Raw genomic sequence first — 21,683 nt, 5'->3', positions numbered from 1 at the left:
ACATATCGCACATACAGTTTTAAGTGCATTTTTATAAATAACAAAAGTTGCCCAGGCACACACAGGAAAAACAGTGTGCACTAAAGTTTATGCCTGAAACCAGTCTAAACCCAGAATCCTGAACCAATCAGGAACAAATAAACCAACTGCAAAAAAAAAGAAAAGAAAAAACATCATCCAGTCTGGAACCCAAACATGCTCCCAGTCATCGGTCAGACTGTAAACACTTGTGCTCTTGCCACACACATTCACCTTACCGTTTGTAGATACGGATTTCCATACACCTAAGATCCTCTTTGATTCTCCTACAAGAAGAATTTTTCTCTCAGGTCTGACAGATGTCTCCAACCATTCATCTCTCCAGCTGTGAATCAGACATGACGTGTAAACAGATGTGTCTGAAGCCTGTACAAACCAGTGTAACATTTCAGATTTCAAACCAGCTGAATCTGTTTCCATCCAGCACGGCCACAGAACACCCATTCACCAGACTAGCTTTATTTTGATTAGTCTTCCTCCCAAGGACAGCCAAAGTTTAAATAAAGTACTAGAACTTATTCACAAGCTTAAATCTCGGCTTGTGCGGGTGCATGTGTGTGATACATCTACATGAGGTTGCAGCGTTTATGTCGTCCCTGCCAGCATGCAAACACACACTTTTAAACACAAGCAGTGTGTGACACCTTGCTTAGTAAAAACAGATGCTACTGAACCTGTACCGACCATATTTTGCCTAATTTTCATAAACACAGCAGCGCTGATTCTCAGAGTGAACATTACGCAAAATGAACAAAATTAGCTTGGATCAAAACAGGAACTGCGTCTGGTCAAACAAGGTGCAACAGGTTTCCTGTCCTCTGTTTTATAACAAATTGTGATAGAGTTTGTCATGCAGTCATAATTTCCTTGGAATTTTTTTGATCTGGAGCATTTGCTCTTTTTTTTCAAACATTTAGCAAAGGGCTGTGACGAATATAAATAAATAAATAAATAAATAAATAAATAAGCAAACAAACCACAAAAACCTCATTCATAATTTTGCAGTCTGTTTAATTCTTAACTGTAAAATGTCAGTGGGAAGCATTTCTTCTGCAAGGAAAAATGTTTGTCTGTGTACATTAATGAGGTCACATATGTATGTTACTGCAGTTACTGTTGCATTCATTCAGTCTCATAAATCCAAACATCTCACTAGGAAAAGCCAAACCGCAATATCTCGGAATTCCTACTCAGGAAATTGGCAAATTATTAAAATTAAAATGGCTGCATACAAAAGGAGCGCTTTGAGCTTGTTTATCGCCAGATTTCTATTTATGGAGCATTTAATTTTTTTCAAACATTCAACAAGGGTTGTGACAAATATAAAAATAAAACAAAGTAAACGACAAAAGGATAAAAAAAAACAGCACTTCTTACATTTAAATGTGTCATACTGTACATTAGGGATGCATCTCCATAAATGATAAATGATGCCCTCGATACATTAAAGATACATATGAAGCAGCTAGAGATGCGATTTACCTCTATGACGATGCAGTGTGATTCAATTTCAATTTGATTCAATTCAATGTAATGGAAAAAATAGAAATTTTTTCTAAGGACGAGCACCACAGATGCATTATTCGCTATGAGAATGTTGATGAAGAAGTACAGAGAAGGTAAAAAGCAGTTCCAATGTGTGTTTGTGGATTTTGAGAAAGCGTACGACAGGGTGCTGAGAAAGGAGTTGTGGTATTGTATGAGAAAGTCAGGTGTGAAAGTATGTGAGGGTGGAGCAGGTCATGTATGAGGACAGTGGGACACCAGTGAAGTGTGCAGTAGAAATCACAGACTAGTTCAAGGTGGGGGTTGGACTACATCAAGGAACGGCTCTGAGCCCTTTCCTGTTTGCAGTGGTGATGGACAGGTTGACGGACGAGGTCAGACAGGAGTCTCCATGGACTATGATGTTTGCGGATGATATAGTGATTTGTGGTGAGAGTAGGGAGCAGGTTGTGAAGAGCCTGGAGAGGTGGAGGTATGTGCTGGAGAGAAGGGGAATGGAAGTCAGTAGGAGTAAGACAGAGTACATGTGTGTGAATGAGAGGGAGGGCAGTGAAGTGGTGCGGTTGCAGGGAGAAGAGGTGGAGAAGGTGGAGGAGTTCAGGTACCTGGGGTCAACAGTGCAAAGTAATGGAGAGTGTTAGAGAAGTGAAGAAAAGAGTGCAGCCAGGGTGGAGAAGAGTGATAGCAGGATTGATTTGTGATAGAAGAGTATCTGTGAGAGTGAAAGGGAAAGTTTATAGGACTGTGGTGAGACCTGCGATGTTGTATGGTTTAGAGACAGTGGTATTGAGTAAAAGACATGTGCAGAGTTGGGACTTGGGGTATATCTGTAGGAGCCGCCAGGAAGGAGGAAAAGAGGAAGACCAAGGAGGAGGTTTATGGATGTGGTGAGGGAAAACAAGCAGGTAGTTGGTTTGAAAGAGGCAGGTGTAGAGGACCGGGGGGTATAGAGACGGATGATCCGCTGTGGCGACCCCTAATTGGGGCAACCAAAAGAAGTAGTTCACTTTTATTTCTTTGATTCAGACAAACAGCAAATCATAAATTTACTGGTGCCTTATGACTTCTAACTCTTTTCACAAACAGGTCTTTGTAGTAAAAAAAAAAAAGATTAAATAAAACCAGATGGTCTTTTCTTGTTGTCTCCAGGAAGATGCAGCTCTATTACTGCCATGTTAATCTGTATTCTTTTTGACTCTCGGTCTCCGTAGTGTTGCGATACGTCATTTACGTAGCGGCAGTGAGAGAACACGCTTGAGAAAGTTGTCATCTAGTCGATCGATTAAATCGATCTGAATATTAAATTTTGGTCACAATTTATTGGTCACTTTCTAAATAATAATCTAATAATTGTATAGAAGTAATTAGTTTTTTTACCGATGCAAATGTTAAAAACAATGCACTGAGAATGCAAATGGCAACTTGGATCTTTGCACTTTTTTTTTTTTTAATGGATGAATCACTAACTTTTATGCTAATGCAGTGATGCAGCTGATGCAATCTTACCATCCCTACAATAAATATAATACATAATTTACTTTACTCAACCAACAGATTGACTTTAGTTAAATATTACACTGGATGTGGCTATTGGCCCCACCCACAACATGTGGTTCAAAAGTTCAAAATGTAAAAATGCAATTCAGTTCTAAATCAAATTCCATGTGCAATAAAGCAAGCTGTGTACAGCACAACAGAATTCCCCTTCTTCTTCCCGAGAGCATGATAGTGAAAACTCCTTAACTAAAAGGTATCCATGGAAGGGCTTAAAAAATAAACTTATTTACAAAATATTTAATTTTATTTAAACTCGTAATATATACAAAGGGCAATCCGAAAATTCCCAGGAACTCTAATGTGGCAGACATTATGTATGAAAGTGGTAGTAATTTTGCCATTAGTGCCTTACGCTTAATAGTGAATGAGTGTCCTGTAGGGCATCATATGTTTTATATTTATGGGAATTTTTTTTTTGTTTTATATATCAGTCCCCATGGTGGAAGCTAAAGAGAAGACCACATATTGCTGGCAGGTCAGAACACACTGTACATACAGACAATGATTTCTTTTGTATTCAAATTACTCGAGAAATCGTTACAGCTGTATTTATTTATATAATATACAAACAATACATTTACACATGTATACACAATTTCCAAATTGTTTTATTAACTTAATCAATCTGACAAATCAGCAAGTCAAGTAGCACAATGACAAATTTGTTCAAACACAAAGGCTGACAAAGTAAGTGCTGGATATGTCTAGACTTCAGGACACTGCTGCAGAACCTAGTGAGAAAGATGTGGAAAAAATGTAGCCATCAGTATATAAAATTTATTACATAACCACAATACGATATCAGTTGTCTGGGAATGTCATTGGGTTCAATTCAATGCCTAAAAATTGCAGTTTATGGAAAGTTTGCTTGTGTTTTGCACAGGATCGAGACACAGGAAGCTCTTTGACCCAGTTTTTGCGAGCAGTTAGTGTATCCTTGTGTTATGGCCACTAAGAACAGAAACAGCCACCAATGGGCAAAGCATAGGAGGAAAGATCTTTTTTTTTTTTATAAATCAATAAAAAATACATATATTTAAAAAAAAAAAAAAAAAAACAACCTACACGCTTATTGGACAGGTTTTACATTCCACATGCTAAAACTTAGCACTTGCATCCAATTATTCGAAATTGGTACCCTGACATATCTTAACCTGTCAAACATTATAGGAAGTGTTTCAATGCTGTTAAACTCTTGACTGAGAGACTTTACTGCATGTTAATTATAAAAGATACTGGTCATTTATAAAAAATAATAAATAAATAAAAAAATTGTCAATTATGTTAGTGTGAGATTTCCCTCAGTTTCACAAAGGGTGCCAATAAATCTGAGGTAATCAGCTTGCTCACCTGGATACCCGACATCATTTTCATCACATGCATTTCCTTTCAGCTCCTGTGGACAGAGAAGGCTTATACAGTAAATCAGGGTGTTATGAGCAAGCAAGAAGAAAAAAATTAATCAGAGAAAGTTTTGTTTCTCCCGACAGGATCCGAAGCAAGGAAGTGAATCTGCCTTTACTTCGGGTTTTTTGAGAGACGACTTCTTCCCCCCTGTGTTAATCATTTAAGACACAAGCGGTCTTAAATGGGCAATAAAGGGGACGAGACCAAACCATAAAACAAACATTTGTTGTGAAATGTCCTTCAAGACACGTACCTGCTGAGGTTTGATGCTCTCTTCAGACCAGGTGCTTCAGTCGGATACTCTCACAACCTGCAAGCACAGAATTAACACTCATTCAATAAATAACGCTCGCCAAATGTTATCAGAACCTCATAGATTTTTTTATTCTCTACCGTAACCAACTAACTCAAACGCAATTTGCCAAACAATGTTGTTTTAGCAAATACCATCCCAAGTCAAATTGATCCATGTTAAAAATAAATACCAACGGTTTTACAGTAGGTTGAATAGTCTTGTTTTATTGTACATATTTCAAGCTTGTATTTCTCCGATTTTATTAGCAAATGCATTTATTTCAGAAAGGAAGCAAACTTATCTGCTGATAGAATCTGAAAACTAAGAATTAGGTTTAAAAGTTATGATTTTAGTTATTTTATGATATAGAACAAATAGAAGATACTAGATAAATTGGCCTGTATTATAGATATTCCAATTTCCCCAAATCAATCCCCCAACGTGGAGTGGAGAATATTACAATGTACACAGTAATTCATAAATTTCATTCTTACCTTTTACTGTTTCAGCTTAAAACATCATCTCAGTCAGGTGGCTGGAAGTCTGCACTGAAACAAGCACCATTTTATGAAGTATTAAGACTAAAATAAAAGCAAGTACAAACAAACTTTGACAAATAACCTCAACTGGCGTTTCCTCTGGCAACAAATCTAGTTATTAATTTTGTATGCCTGAAATATCCTTCACGCACACTCCAAACTGGAATGATGTCAAAAAAAATAAATAAAAATTATAATAATATATCAGGCATCTGACCTTGCAGGGACCTTGACAGTGTTTGGCTCAACTACAAAAACCACTACTGGTTATAATAGAAATTCTACAATAATAATTCCTACATTCAGCCATTCGTCTCAAGAATCTTGAATAAACATCCTTGAAACAGACATACAAGTGTAACTTGATCTAAAAGTAACACTAGCAGCCACAATTTAGCTTAAGGAGCACAATTTACTACAGTCTTTATATTACACTTAATTCAATATCGTAAAAAATAAATAAAAAGTAAAAAAGGGTGGTGGGAGAGTATCTCGTTTTAATGTACAGCCTGCTATTACTTTATTAGCATGTTACGTATACTAGCTACACATACATATACAGACCCTCAAGCAGTTTAAGTTTATGTCTGCTTGGTTAGAAGATGGAAGGAGATAAATGTCCTTCCATCCTCCAAAAAAGCAGACAAAATAAAACTACTTGTAAAAAATAGTTATTCCAGGCTGTATTAACTGTAAGTAGATTAGCAGCACATGCTAACTGTACTAGCTATAACCCCTCTGACAGAGATGATCTCGATTTCCTATACATATTTACATATTTAATAAAAGGACAGGTTAAAATAAAAGGGCTTTTTTGTTGTTTGTAGTTTCTAATCCCACTGTTTTAAACCCGTGCCTCATAGAAAGCCGAAGCATCTGTATTGTGAGAGCGAGGGGTTTATGAGCGAGCCGAAGCATCTGTATTGTGAGAGCGAGGGGTTTATGAGCGAGCACAGCTTCCAAAGGTATTGTCATGAAGTGTAGACCTCCTCTACCCATGCTGCTAGAAATCAGGAAAAGTGTGATAATATATAAGTGTAAGCAAATACTGTATACCCACAGGCATTTCAGCTCTAAATATTCTTAGCCGAATGCTGAGAAGTGAATTTCTCATTTACAGTTTACCAAAAAAGTTTAACAGATTGCTCTTAAGTATAATTAAGGAAGATTTTGTCTATTAAGGCGATGTCCCCTGCACAGGATCTGGGCACATGCTGAAGCCCTCTGACCCCATTGTTTATGCAAGGAGTTTAGTGTATCCCCCTGTTATGGCCACTAGAAACACCGGCAGCCTCCAGTGGGCAAAGCATAGGAGGGAAAAAATATAACCACCACCCTCTATGTGATTGAGGTTTATTGTTAGGACCGTGGCTTGCTCTTCACACTTAAACTTGCTTACCAAACTACTTTTAGGATGAGAGGTGCTTCGCTTTTTGTGGTCATGATGTCCAGTTTCAGCTCCTGTGGACAAATAGACAAACGGTTTATATAGCTACAGTGCAGGGTGATACTGTATGACTAACATGAGATACGAAAAAGTTGTTTCTCCCGACAGGATCCGAAGCAAGGAAATATCTGCCTTTACTTCGGGTTTTTTGAGAGACTTCTTCTACCCCCCTGTGTTAATCATTTAAGACATGAGTGGTCTTAAATGGGCAAAAAAGGGGCTAAACGACCACACCCTACAAAAACGAGTTATATTAGATATTTCATTTATATTAGACTTTCAAAAGATTTGAAATCAGGTTAAGGATCTGATCACTAAAAGGAAAGAATTCATTATAGAAATAAACCTTTATTTTATTTAAATCACAATCAGATATCAGAAGACCACAGTTCAGACTGCTGAAAAGATTACTGGTTCTTCTCTGGCCACCCTTGAAGAAATCTATATTTCCAGAATGAGAAAAGGGGCTCAAAAAACACTCTGGATCCCTCACATCCATATACTTACTGAATTTTCTACCACCAGGACATTCAGGAACAAGAAAAGTACCCACCCAGTTAAATGTTCTCCCCATTGTGCAAAAGAAAATCTGTACCTTTTTTTTTAAGATCAGGATCAAAAACATCCATTAAGACTAAAAAGTATAAGTTCACTAAAGTGAAAAACAATTAAATTTAACCACTATGGCTAACAAAATTGGTAGATCTTATCATCTAAGGCGAGTTTATACACGTGCAGACACGTGGTCGTCCTCATAGAGCATGCTCACACTGCATAGCCAAGACCCTTAAATTGTTACTTCTTTTTAATCTCACGTGTCAATGAAAAGTTAAATACGTGACACATTTTTTGGCGCATTATTCACTTTACAAACATTAAACTCACCAGAAAATCTCATCTCGATCCTCCAACCAAGCGAGAAAAGAGAGCACGCTGTAACCAGTTCTTGTAGTCGAGAAAACCGGAAGAAAGGAAGTGGGTCTTACGCATGCGCAGAGAGCATGCAGAGCCAGGGAGGAGCGGAAGCGTGTTTTGCGCATGCGCAGAGAGCATGCAGCTCCACTACAGGCTTGTAGAGGACACAGGAAAAGTTGAACATATCTGCTTGGTGTCCCTACACCTATTTGCATGTTAATTCTGCATAAAAAATAACAAATATAAATAAAATATAAAATAAGAACGAATACGCCAACGACAGTCACATTTGCGACTTATACAAGTCTTTTCCATTTCTTTTTAATATCACTTCCTGGTTTGCTACTATTGGTTAGCATGCGATCCCTGAAATAGAATTCCGAGCTCTGATTGGACAAACTGTGTGTAAATCAAAATAAAATCCCGCCCTGTTTCTCTGACATCAACGCAGCGTCTATGGAGGAGTGGGCGGGGCTTTGGTGCTGGACGGACTGGGATAGCTTGCTACCTGCCGCATGCAGTGTGATGTTTACTGGGAATAAAAACACTTTTACTCTGATGGTCCGGTTTGAATGAGCAGAATGAATGGCCGAAGATTGTTGAGAAATTGAGAACACTTTAGGCGTAGGATTGTTTGCAGTAAGGAATAAAATCGTGCTGCATATGCCAGTGCTCCATCACCAGGACTGCAGTTGGCCTCTTGGTCCAAGCTGCAGAAGATCTGCTGCTCCTGCACTTGCAGTCATGTTTATTTCATAACGATGGCGTCAAGGAGTAACCTGTGAACTAAATGACTGTCAGAAATATCGCCTCCATTTGTAATATGGTAAGTGCACAAGCCTTTAAATGCATTGCTAGTGTCCTAGCATGCTAGCCCAGTGTGTGTGTGTGTGTGTGTGTGTGTGTGTGTGTGTGTGTGTGTGTATGGATGGGTTTGCTCCCTCCCCTGCAGACCCAGTGCCCAGCCTCCAAAACTAGGTTTACTCCATATACACTATACTACAGGGGACAAACCCCCTTCTGTACTGCATATTTGAATGCATCTTGTATTGCATCTTGTACTGTATCTTCTCCAACATACCTGATTCGACTCATCTCATGAACACCCCAGGACTTTAGGTTTTCTAGGGATCCGGCGCACTATACTACATGCATGATGATTAGGTCGAGCTCAGATCCCAGATTTATGCCTGATCCACATGTGGGATCCACATCGACATTTCCAAGCACCTGCGTCCCTGCCTCTATCATCCACGATTCCATGAAACCAGGCTCAGGGCTGATTAATACTTGTGTATGATCAACTGTATGATTATACAGAGTCAAGCAGATGCCAAGCAAATTACACCCAACTGTCTCATGATGATTTTCGATCTTGTTAAACTGTTGGCCTGTGAATCTTATCTGTTGTTGCTGTAGCGTCCTTAAAGAAGAAGCAGATGATGACGACCCTTCTGGAGATCTGCCATCCAGATCCAAGACAATTTAATTTATAATCTAATACAGCTGTTTGTAATGATCACATGATCCACAGTCATTTGATTAGGAGGGCTACAGGAGGATGGATCATTCATTTCATACAAAATATGGTTTACTCGGAAACTTTATCTGTATGTTTTTGAGTTGTTTCTCAAAGGAATGTTCATATTGGCCAGGAATTATGGGTTTTTCAGCCTGACTGTCTGAATTGAGCTCAGTGTCGGAGTTCTACTTTTAACCTAATGATATGTGTTAGGAAGTGCAAGCTTAGTGTGGTCAGAAGGTCGTGAGTTCTAATCCCAGTTACACCAGCATGCCAATTCTGGGCCCCTGAGCAAGCATTTAACCCCATAGCTACTCAGTTGCATGAATAAGATTAATGTAAGCGCTCTCAATAAAATCTCTTTTAAATGCTGTAAATGTAACTGTGCCTAAACAAAACGGTGATGGTTTATTATCTGGACTGATTTCTGCTTTTTACACACTACTTTTTGACCACTGTCTATGTAGTGTATAAGGACGTTAGTATGAATGTATCCATCTTGTCTGTGTACAAATGTGTTTGTAGGTTAGATCAAGCGAAACATTCTGCCTCATTTTCCACAGAAACTTAAAGGGCAGAAATGCCTGAACGCCTGTTTGAACGATGGAGCCGAAAGTCCAGTCGCACTCCTTCTACAATGATCCCACTTCATTTCCACTGCCTTTGAGATTCTGGGTTATCAATAGCCTTTGTATGAGTATAATGTGCCTGCTAGTTTCAGCAAAAAATGTCCAGTCTTTAGTGTCTCTGAGACAATGTGGCACTTATGTACCTTCGAGGTGAGGGGCGTTTAGGCCTCTAATGACTGAAATACAAACCTTGCCGGATTTGGATTTCCTCATGGGGCCGAGAAGCTGAATTGCGTTCTCAGATTATTACTGTCACATGATGCACAGTGCAGCTCTTTAGCACCAAGTCAGCTGTCAGTCATGCTTATTGCTCATCCTAGACATTTCAGAATGTGGTGGATATCACTGATTCATCTTTCAGTCTCATTGCTGTATGACTCATAGTTTGTGCTAATACAGATCTGTATTTGAAGATATCCATGATCTCTTTACTAATGACCTAGAGTTGAAAAGAAGCAGCCTGGTTATATAATGCTGCCACCACCATGCTTCACTTTGGTTATGGATTTTTATTTTTGCATCAAACATCTGTATGAATTCTGCCCAAAAAGTTCTACCCTGGATTTACCCAATAGCTCAGACCTCTAAAGACTGCTTCTAGCCATCGATCTCTTAACGCTGTTCTGATACTTTATATTTTCTTCTTATGATTAAGTCAGTTTTGGTTCTTATTAAACAGGGCACCAGTGTGCCATTTTTTTTTTTCTTTTGTTTCTACATGCTGGCTTTGAAATATTTTGGTTGCTGTATCATGGTATAGTTGGAAAAAGACATAATTGTTGTGTAGATTATTTTAAATTCACTATAAGTGATTGTTTAGGGCTTGTGACTATCTAAACAGCATTTGATCGGTTTTGGGCCCTCTTTTATTTATCATTTACTTATAACCTCTTGGTTATATTTTTAGGAAATATGGCATAAATTTTCACTGCTATGCGGACGACACCCAGCACTATTTGTCCTCCAAACCAAATTGTCCTTTTCTGGAGCTGAATAATGGAAAAACAGAGGTTCTTCTGGTTGGCACTAAACCCAATTGGTCAAAATTCAATAGGTCCTCACTTTTTACTAAATATTCTATAATCTCCTAATTTTCTCAGGTTAGGGGTCTGGGTGTCGTCCTTGATAGTACATTGTCTTTTGAAAAACACGAACAATATTACCCGATCTGTGTACTTCCATCTATGGAACATGAAGACTTCACTTATACTAAGAATGTTGTTTCTGATGTTTCCTAATGAGTCTTTTTAAACTATGTGTATTGTTTTACTTTACTTTTGTGTTAGAGTGGAATTTGTTGAGAAACTATAGCAAAGAGTGCATTAAATGGTGAAAAGTATAATTTTTTCCCCACAAAAGATGTAAAATCTACCATCATATAAGTCCAGAAGGAATGTTCTGTACTGTATACGTTTGTACTGGTCATTCTACAGTGTAGTATGTAGTAATTAGAATACTTTTTTGATCCTACAGGAAATTATGCACACAGATAAGAACATGACCGAAATGACAGATAAAGATCTGAATTAACCGCCAGAGATCTTCTGGTAACAATAGCAATATGCCACCTCACCATGCAAAAATGAATCCAGTCTGGATTCTAGAAAGTCATTTCCGAGAATGGATTTTTGTTATGTCTGTAGAAGCTGAATAGAAGTGTGGCCATGAGCAAAAACAAACAAAAAGACAGAAATGAAACTGAATCCATAAAAAATTCAAATAAAATCAGCCAGTTGCCTGAATGTACACCGTAAATAATCATGGTACTTATTATTATTATTATTATTATTATTATTATTATTATTATTTATTTTAAATTATTATTATGCCCAAAGTGATAAATTCTTATAGAGCAACATCAATGAAATAAGATGGAACAAATAATTTCCATTCTGTTTCATTAAATGTCTCATATCCCGTATACCTCATGATTGAATTTTTTCCTTAGCGTTACTGACGTCCTTAATGAAATCCGTGTTCTCGCTTAACGGAAGTGAAACCCTGCACCCTTTGCTGCTTATTAATTATTTTATGACTCCTCAACACATCCTATTAAATGATGTGAGTTGATGCATTATTAATTCTGTACACGAAATACTGTGACTTGCCTCTTAGGAATATTAGGCATGTTTTAATTTATAAATGACTGAAATATTCCTGAAAGAGAACTACACATTGTCGCTGGAGGATGGTGGAGCTGGTTTCCACTGGCCCAAAGAATGTAAAAAAATATAATGTCCTGTCCTAAAATTGTCCTGAGCGAGAACTACACTGGCATTGGATTATGGTGGACCTGATTTCTATTGGACCAAAATCCATGTTAAATTCTAATGTCCTGTCCTGAAACAATCCTGAACGAGAGCTACACTGTCGCTGGATGATTGTGGAGCTGGTGTTCACTGGACCAAAATGATGAATATAATGTTTTTTGTGGTTAAATTCATAGTTATAGCATGAAGCTGACTGAAACGAATTGACCAGACATGAAACGTTCTTGTCCCTGGTGCCAGGTTTAGAGATTTATGGAGTTGTCAAGGCAGGCAATAAAAACTCTATAGAGAGTCGAATTGACAGTCATGTAACAGAAATTCAGAGCCAGCACAGTGGCAGCAGGGGTCGGGTCGGGAATTCGTACACATACATCATACAGCTCGAATACGTTAAATGCTATTTTGTCTCCACTTCAATCAAAAATATTATGACTACACAATGGCAGGAGTCCAATCGGAGAACTGAGCGAGCAAGAGAGTACTGTATAATTAATAAGAGAGAAAAAATATACAGGCATAGTGGAATCACGTTATACTCCAATTCTGATTCATACTGCTTGTTTACTGTTGAACTACTGCAACCCTCAACCACTGCAACTACCGCATGACTCGTGTTCATTTTACTTCCGAAAATCTTCTCCCACACCAATCCATGGCTACACTTCCTCCACTGGCTTCCTGTAGCTGCTGGATCAGATTTAAAACACTGATGCTCACCTACAAAACCAAAACCCAGCAAACTCACAGTTCTTATCTCACTTTGTATTGTACCACGCTTTCTCTGAGACTCTACCTCTGTACGACTGGTCCCACTGTCTCTCAGGGTACAAGGAAGACATGCATCAAGACTCTTCTCTATTCTAACACCTGGGTGCTGGAATGATCTTTATGTCCGTTTGAGTCCCTTGATGTCCCAAACAGTATTCGAACCGTGTCCAAAAGCCTTTTCCAGAAGCCCTTAAATTAGCATTTACATTTGTTAAAAAATGTACGTTTTGTTCTATATTACTTTCCCAGCAGAGTTTTTAGACTGATTTTATTCCCAGTATGTGACCCACTGAGCCAGTATCAGGATGTATTTATTGCTAGGGGTTTTAAAGCAAAGGGATCTACCAAATCATGTAAATGTATACAAAAGACTACACCCTCGTGTTAAAAGGAAACTGAGGTAAATTCTGTCAGCACTTTCAATCTTTTAATGTGATCTAGCAACCAGCATAATTCATACAAATTATACAAAAATATTTGTGTAAATGTTCACACCTTTTAGTTAATACTTTCTTAAATGACCCTTTTGCTTGTAATATAGTATTTAGTGGGGGGGGGTGTTTGGGTAGGAGTCTTCCAATCGAGTGCATCTTTATTCTGAACTTTCTACCACACCTTTCTTGTAGAAATATTCCAGTAATTTTTGTTAAAGCCCCTTTCATGATCTGAGCTCAGATTAGGCCATTCCTAAATGGTGCTTCATTCCATTCTTGGATTTGTACTTTGGCTTGTTTTTGAAAATTTGGTATTTGGAGCTAGCCATAATTCCTTGTATTTTGGCAAGCGTTTCAGTCACTGTGGGTGTGGTCTTGTTTTTGCTTCAAATAAAGTGCTTAAGCCTAAGGAAAGGAGAAGAAAAGAAAATGCTGGAAATCAACGAGTCCTTCAATAATTTTAAAATTAAATATTCCTTGATTTAATTCTTGTGAAAAACTGTTATCAGTCATAAACTACACAAGAACATGTGTTAATTGGTACCTGCCACCAGGTTTTATTTTTGGTCTGCGTTTGCTTCTAAATGAAGGAGTTCGATTTACATTGCCAGGATCACGTGAACTATGGACTACAGATTGAGCACACTGTGCCCATCAAAACCCTGTTGAGATGAGAGCTGCCAGCTACAAATACTTGTGTTTTAAAGTCACATGTCTCTGGACTTGTTTCCTCAGAAGGCTTAACTATTATTATAACTGGCAGTCCAGTGATATATGTGACCTGAGATCAGAATGTAAGATGTCTCTTGAATCTCTTGCTTACGGATCAGACAGAGGAGGGGATTGGACGCGTGACCAGATCCAAATACCTGAATATTTATAGCCATTGCCGAAGTCTAACACAGTGTTTTCTTAAGGCTCAGTGTATTACAGGTTTGTATTACAGACTATTAAAATTGAGTGCTTCGGATTGGGAACAGAACGTACTTTGTCACATTGACACGTGTTTTTAGTGCCATGGCATTTCTCCTCAAGTCATCTCCATTCATTGCAAGCATTGTTGTTCTTAAAAACAAATCATGTCTAAATGTCTAATCTGTGATTTGAAATGTGGATTATTTGATGATTCATCTCTTTTCTATTTGCAGGGCACCAATGCCTCTGCTCTGGAGAAAGACATTGGTCCAGAGCAGTTCCCCATTAATGAGCACTACTTTGGATTGGTCAACGTGAGTATCGTTCAGTCTAATTAAGCCACATTTGTGTTCGCGAGCCCAAGCAATTTAAGAGCGTGTCCGCCTTTGGCCCAATAAGGCAAAATATTGCATGCGAAAGCACCGCATGGAGGAAAAAAGGGATCTTATTGCATGCGTGTCACACGTTGTGTTGCTCATTTGTTCCATGCTCATGTACCACAAAAATATATCAACTAACCATAATCTGCACACTTTATTATTGTACTGAACAGTACAAAATAACACACATTGGTGAAGGTTTTTTTTTGTGACTAAATGAAATGATTATGGCACCATGTTGTTCTTGGTCAAATTGACACTGGGACATTTCACTGGATTAAGCTCAATCAAAGCCTCATTTCAGCACCGATTACACATTTAGCAAACACTACAAGGTAACAAGGTTAGCATTTACAGTAAACAGTAACAGATTTTTGCAAACATTTATAGTTTTACGGGGGTTTTTTCCAAAGGAACTGAGGATATACTGCAGATTATTGCCTCATTTTAATATTTGAACTAGGGCTGCTGTTATCGATTATTTCAGTAAACAAGTATTCTAATGATTATTCCATCGATTAATCAGATAAGTAGTACTTTTTTTTATTAAAGAGCAATACTAAGAGAGAAAATAGCACAGGTCTCTTAAAATGAAATGAAAGTAATTTGTTTCCTTTTTAGAAACATTTCAAAATACAAATACGTTCAAAAAGTCCCTCCGCTGTGGCCAAGTAAAGAAGGTAATGGAAACATATTTGTTTAATAAAATTATTCTCACATGAATTTCTTTGTGGTTTTCTTTTGTACGTAAAAAAAAAAAAAAAAAAATCTTTAAATTTTCCACACAAATTTTGCGCTAGTTTGAACCGACAATTGTTGGGATTAATGGCTTTAATTTTCCACTGTTTTATTTTTCTTGCTGCTAGAGGGACAAGAGATAAGCACACAGCTACTAGTATATTAGCCTGTAGCCTTGTGGCAGTGTTTAAAACTCCTAACGCAATAATAAAGCATTATATGCAATAATGCTGCATTCAACTTGCAACCCCAAAAAGTTGGGACATTGTGTAAAATGTAATTAAAAACAGAATGTAATGATTTGCAAATCTGATAAACCCATATTGTATTCACAATATAACGTAGTTAATGCAGTCTAGTCCATTTGCCTTTTCATGAATTGAAAAATACAACAACGTGTACTGTTGAGCAGCTAGAATTCTCTATCTGATACATATGGGACAACGTTCCTCTCAAAAACATTAGCATCTGGTCTCCACAGTTCACAGATGAATACAGACAGATGACGTGATGATACACAGTGATAAACATGGCCCTGTGCCACCTTTTTTGGAATTGTGTTGTACCTCAGAAGTTAAAATGCTAGAGCTTGGAACGGCCTTTGTGAACTCTGTGCATTCAGTGTACAACATAGTGATGCCACCATGTTTTTTTATGCTAGTCAGCTAACCTGTAGAGTCAGTGTTACAGATTTAACATGGGAATATGTTATGTATTAATTGTATGCTTATACTTGTGTATATATAGTGTAGCTCATGTATAGGTAAGAAATGCCATATATTGATTGCCATATAATGAATTGACATCGGAACAGACGTAATTCTGAGGTAAGAAGGAATCCTGTCATTTGGATGCTTTTCTCTGCTAGTTTGGAAAATAAGAGTTCGGGCCCCAGTCGTATGCAGTGTGATACCTAACAAGGCAAATAATTGACGGCAATGCCAAGCCGAATTGTTGTTCATTTTGTTTTTTTCCCCCCTAAAGCAGTACATCTTATTCCCTGTTATGCCCCAAACTTAATTGTTTATATTTTTTTATGTTTATAGTTTAAAGCAAGTGCTTTCCTGTACTCACTTGTTTAACAGCAGCCTTTCAATCAGCTTCTGTTTGAAGCTGTCAAGAGGAAAAAAATGCATTTAAAAAGTCCATAGTGTTTCATACACATGCACATGCCTTTGTTTGAGAGAACCATCAGTAGAAAATCAGCAGCTTTCAGAAACCCCATTAATTCTCCCATCCATTCTCTGAAACCAGGCCAAGACAACCTACTGTTACTCACTGCATTTTTTTGTGAATTAAGTCAGGCCACGGTTTTTTTTCTGGCAAAGAAAGACTTGTCTTATTGAATAATAGCAGATGACAGGGTTTTGATCCAAGTTTGCCGATTACGAGAATGCCAAAATGCACTGGTTTCACCCCTCGTCTAGAAACAGAAGATTATGTTCAAATTTGTTCCCTCATTCCCTCAGCTCTGATTGCTTTACAGATTTACTTCTTTACCAAAAGTGCTCTCTCTCTCTCTCTCTCTCTCTCTCTCTCTCTCTCTCTCTCTCTTACTCTTTTTTTATCACTCTTTGTGGCTTTCTCTGTCGATCTCTCTCTCTCTCTCTCTATCTGTCACTTTCTCTCTCTCTCTATCACTCTTTGTGGCTTTCTCTATGTCTCTGTATCTGTTTGCCAGACTGTCTCTCTCTCTCTCTCTCTCTCTCTCTCTCTCTCTCTCTCTCTCTCTCTCTTACTCTTTTTTTATCACTCTTTGTGGCTTTCTCTGTCGATCTCTCTCTCTCTCTCTCTCTCTCTCTATCTGTCGCTTTCTCTCTCTCTATCACTCTTTGTGGCTTTCTCTATGTCTCTGTATCTGTTTGCTTCTCTCTGTCTCTCTCTCTCTCTCTTTATCACTCTTTGTGGCTTTCTCTCTGTCTCTGTATCTGTTTGCCAGACTCTCTCTCTCTCTCTCTCTCTCTCTCTCTCTCTCTCTCTCTCTCTCTCTCTCTCTCTCTCACTCTTTGTGGCTTTCTCTCTGTCTGTCTCTTTCATCTAGCTATCTCTCGTGTTCTCTCTCTCTCTCTCTCTCTCTCTCTCTCTCTCTCTCTCTGGTGCTTTAAAATAAAGTGATAATTGGGTAATTGAATCAAACAAACTGCAAACAGCTGAATGTGAAAGAGTGAGTGACTGAGAGTGGAGAGCAGGTGGAGGATGTTCTTTTGACGATGAGAGAGCAGGCCGGGTATGAGAACATTTATTCTGCGTCACGAATTACCCAAGTGTCTGAGCAACTTGTAAAAAAACCCTAAAAACTATATAAATATGCTTAAATGATGCATTGAAAGCATCATAAAAATTTCCATCAAAAAAGTTTCCTCTCTTTCTCTCTCTCTCTCTCTCTCCCTCTCTCTGTGTCTCCTTTTGCAGTTTGGGAATACATGCTACTGTAACTCAGTGCTGCAGGCGCTGTATTTCTGCAGGCCGTTCAGGGAGAGCGTTCTGGCCTACAAGGCACAGCAGAAGAAGAAGGAGAACCTGCTGACCTGCCTGGCTGACCTCTTCCACAGCATTGCCACCCAGAAGAAGAAGGTGGGAGTAATTCCCCCCAAGAAGTTCATCTCTCGCCTGAGAAAAGAAAATGGTAAGCAAGCAAACTTTCCTGTCACAGACCCTGGAATTGAACTTAAAATTAAACATGTGACTCCAAATTTATCAATGACTTTTAAACTCGTCTGGCATTAGTGAAGTGATTCGGATTAACACATTCTTGGTTTCATGTGATTTAGCAAAGCCACGGTTTATAAAAAGGTTTTACACAGCATATCTGATTGTCAAAACTTTACATATAGAAGTACAACAAATATTGACATGCACCACCAAAAACATAATATACATGATATTCCTCAAATATCGACCTAATGACAAGATAAAAACTAATCAGGGAAGCAGCCAAGAGCAACATTATAACATTTATAATATCAGATAATAAATAAAACGGAAATAATGTAAGTTATGTATTCTTTCTGTGCGGCCCAATTGACCCACGGATCGGCACCGGGGGTTGGGGACCACTGCTGAAATGTGTTAAATTATTAACACATTACAGTATACTACCTCATACTGATCACCATTCTTTAAGACACCTGAGTAGGCTGGGCCATGTCTCAACTTACCGTATTTTCGAGTTACGATGGGGTCATCACAACGCATCTCCTACATCACTCGGGGACCTGCTATACCTCATCTATTGGTGGATAAACCACATTATTCTTGTACTTGGGTAAAGCTACAAATCCCCCACCTACACGAGTCTGAAAAAGTGAAACACTTTCATATCTATAAGTGCATCAGTAAACGTACAAAAGTTCTTGCTTCTAAATAGACTCGAGTATCAGAAGTAAACGAGTGCTCTATGAGAACTCTATGAATAATGGATACAGTTCAGTGTTCCATTCTCCTGCACATAATACCTTTTAATGAGGGAGATTTCTATAGTTAGAGACACACAGTAAAAGAAACCTTACTCCAAACACACTTTCACCTGAACTTTCCTCAATGTTGATGGTTCAGAAGCGTATAGATTTGAGCGAGTTTGACAAGGGCCAAACTGTGACGTCTAGACGTCTGGGTCAGAGCATCTCCAAAACTGCAGCTCTTGTGGGATGTTCCCAGTGTGCAGTGGTCCAAAAAGTGGTCCAAGGAAGGAACAGTGGTGATGTGGGGAGCAAAGGCTGGTCCGTGTGGTCCCATTCAACAGATGAGATCCTGTAGTTAAAACTGCTGAAGAAATGAATGCTGTTAATGCTCAATGAGTCACGACTGTTTTAATAGCAAACACCCAACGCAATATTAGCAAGGTGGTCGTAAAGTTATCCCTGGTCATTGTATATACTTCAGTGAAGTAACAAAGTAAAATTCTTTCATTAATGCCCACTAAATTTTTTCCATACAGATACAGTTGCATTTAAAAGGACGAGAACGAAATGCACGTCTCTTGAGTTTAAAGGTTCACCAAGAACTGAAAACGCTTCCAGTGTTAAAAAGTGCTCGTTTGGAGATAATCGTAGGGTTATCTTGTCGTAGGCTGCAATCAAACTAGAATTGGCTCTATCGTACTTTAAGCTCATGTAGAAGCTGTAATTTCCCTTTTTTTTTGGTGACATTATACACAGAGCAAGCGTAATCTCAGTTTAACACTTTTACAGCATCCATAATAGTGCCCAGATCCTAGTAAAAATGGAACCCCCTAACAACAAAAGGTTTAACATTATGAATGCACAATACTGATGCCTAAAAATACTATACTGTATTGCATTGCTTTATGTAGAGAAACGATGTAAAATGTTATAGGCAAAGAGGCGGAGCTAATCTAATGTATATAGATGGTTTAGTAATGCACCTGACCTTTGCTTACAAACAGTAGATCTTTGTAATACAGTGTATCTGAGGAATGTGGAACAGGTGGTGGAGTGTGTAAGTGTGTGTGCGCGTGTGTGTGTGAGGGAGGTATATGAAAAGATACTTGTTCTGAATCTCTCTCAGTAAATGAATAATACCAGCCTCTGTCAGAAAAGAATCAGTCAGCTGACTACACACACACACATACAATACAGGGTGATTTCAAGTTTAACACTGATGACCATATAACACAAGGCGGTTTCCATTTTTCCATAGAAATGCTGTCTGTAAAGGTTTTCTATAGAACTTGCATGTACTTTACATTCACATCATATGTTGATAAACAGTATACATCTTACGCAGAATAATATTTTGATTTTTTACATCACGATTTGTGAAGTGTTCAAAGCGTGTGCCGCTGCACTGCTCTCTGTCCCCCCCTGCAGACCTGTTTGATAACTACATGCAGCAGGACGCTCACGAGTTCCTCAACTACCTGCTGAACACGGTGGCGGACATCCTGCAGGAGGAGAAGAAACAGGAGAAAGAAAACGGCCGACTAAAGAACAATGGGAGCGTCGTCACTGCCGAAACCGAGACGGAGAACAAGACCGAGTCCACCTGGGTGCACGACATCTTCCAGGGAACGCTGACCAACGAGACACGCTGCCTCAACTGCGAGACGGTGACAGCTTTGACACACAGTTGTTTCTCTGGGTGTTAAATTGCGTGATTGTTTAAAACATTTTGCAGCTGTGTTTTTGCTTTTAAACCACTTAACGTAATTAATCGCATGATTTTCATAAGATAACTCGTGATTAATCGCACGTTTTGTATCTGTTCTAAATGTACCATAAATGAACACTTTTCAAGTTTTTAATACACTAATTAACATTGGCATGAATATTCATCCTCAAAACCATGAAATGTACAGTCAAAGGTTATATATTTGCTGTCATAATAACCACCACTCTTCTGGGAAGATTCTGTGTGTACTTGTTGAGATTTCTGCTCATTCAGCCACAAGAATGTAAGTAAATTCAGGTACTGATGTAGGTGAGGTGAGGAGGCCTGGGGTCCAGTCAGCATTCACATTCATTCAAAACATGTTTTGAGAGTTGAGAGCTTTGTAGCAGGCCACGCAAGATCTTCCACTCCATCCCATGTAAACCATATTTTCATGGTGTTGGCTTTGTGCACAGGGGTATAGTCATGCTGGAGCAGGTTTGGGTCTCCTAGTTCAAGTGAAAAGAGAATATAATTCTACCACATCCAAAGACATCTTGTACAACTGCATGCCTCCAATTTTGTGGGAACAGTTTGGGGAAGAATCACGTATAGTTTGAATGGTGTTATAATGTAAGCGGTCACTTGGAGGTCATTTGAGGTCACTTTGTTTTGAGGTTTTGATGAGACCTTCCTGAATTTGTGTTCAGTCGAACGCTCTTCAGGACTGATGGTAAAGTGAGTTGATGCTAATACATTTGACAAGATTATAGAACTCAAATACGTTTTTCCAATTACAGGTAAGCAGTAAAGACGAGGACTTCCTGGATTTGTCTGTGGATGTCGAGCAAAACACTTCAATAACACATTGTCTCAGGTATTTATATATATAGCACATGTGCCCAAGATAACTAAGAGCTGCACAGTCTTGGAGGTTTTAATGAGGAGGATCTGATTCGTCCTGTCTGTGTGTGTGTGTGTGTGTGTGTGTGTGTGTGTGTGTGTGTGTGTGTGTGTGTGTGTGTGTGTGTGTGCGCGCAGGGACTTCAGTAACACGGAGACGCTGTGTAGTGAGTATAAGTATTACTGTGAAACCTGCTGCAGCAAACAAGAGGCCCAGAAACGGTCAGTGGACTCATCCTGCACTTTACATTACAGTGATTTATTTTTTTTATATGCACCTCTGACTGTGATCATGTGCAACGTTTAATGG

General features: G+C 38.6%; 1 protein-coding gene, 1 long non-coding RNA gene and 2 other non-coding genes across 5 annotated transcripts in view; 1 reads left to right on the top strand and 3 right to left on the bottom strand.

Moving 5' to 3' along the window:
• Positions 1 to 3,690: 3,690 nt before the first annotated feature.
• On the bottom strand, positions 3,691 to 7,822 carry LOC124377118. 2 transcript variants are annotated; one of them, XR_006924058.1, is made up of 6 exons: positions 7,676 to 7,822; positions 6,743 to 6,804; positions 5,299 to 5,352; positions 4,763 to 4,819; positions 4,453 to 4,498; positions 3,691 to 3,833 (listed from the first exon to the last, which is right to left on the bottom strand). It is a non-coding gene; the product is annotated as an uncharacterized LOC124377118 (long non-coding RNA). The 2 variants fall into 2 exon arrangements; XR_006924059.1 differs by having other exon boundaries at positions 5,299 to 5,347.
• Positions 4,575 to 4,698, bottom strand: LOC124377486. Its single transcript, XR_006924104.1, has one exon. It is a non-coding gene; the product is annotated as a small nucleolar RNA SNORA26 (small nucleolar RNA).
• On the bottom strand, positions 6,881 to 7,002 carry LOC124377485. Its single transcript, XR_006924103.1, has one exon. It is a non-coding gene; the product is annotated as a small nucleolar RNA SNORA26 (small nucleolar RNA).
• A 334-nt stretch (positions 7,823 to 8,156) lies between the features above and the next one.
• Positions 8,157 to 21,683, top strand: part of usp46 (ubiquitin specific peptidase 46) — a 19,636-nt gene continuing 6,109 nt past the window's right edge. The window contains exons 1-6 of the mRNA XM_046836444.1: positions 8,157 to 8,531; positions 14,477 to 14,557; positions 17,774 to 17,987; positions 20,191 to 20,429; positions 21,271 to 21,347; positions 21,512 to 21,599. Coding sequence (XP_046692400.1) covers positions 8,496 to 8,531; positions 14,477 to 14,557; positions 17,774 to 17,987; positions 20,191 to 20,429; positions 21,271 to 21,347; positions 21,512 to 21,599 — 735 coding nt within the window. The 5' untranslated portion in view covers positions 8,157 to 8,495. The remainder of the gene's footprint in view (positions 8,532 to 14,476; positions 14,558 to 17,773; positions 17,988 to 20,190; positions 20,430 to 21,270; positions 21,348 to 21,511; positions 21,600 to 21,683) is intronic.

The sequence above is a fragment of the Silurus meridionalis genome, chromosome 23, assembly GCF_014805685.1.
Source record: "Silurus meridionalis isolate SWU-2019-XX chromosome 23, ASM1480568v1, whole genome shotgun sequence".
NCBI lineage: Eukaryota > Metazoa > Chordata > Actinopteri > Siluriformes > Siluridae > Silurus > Silurus meridionalis.
This window is presented reverse-complemented; position numbering and strand designations above follow the sequence as displayed.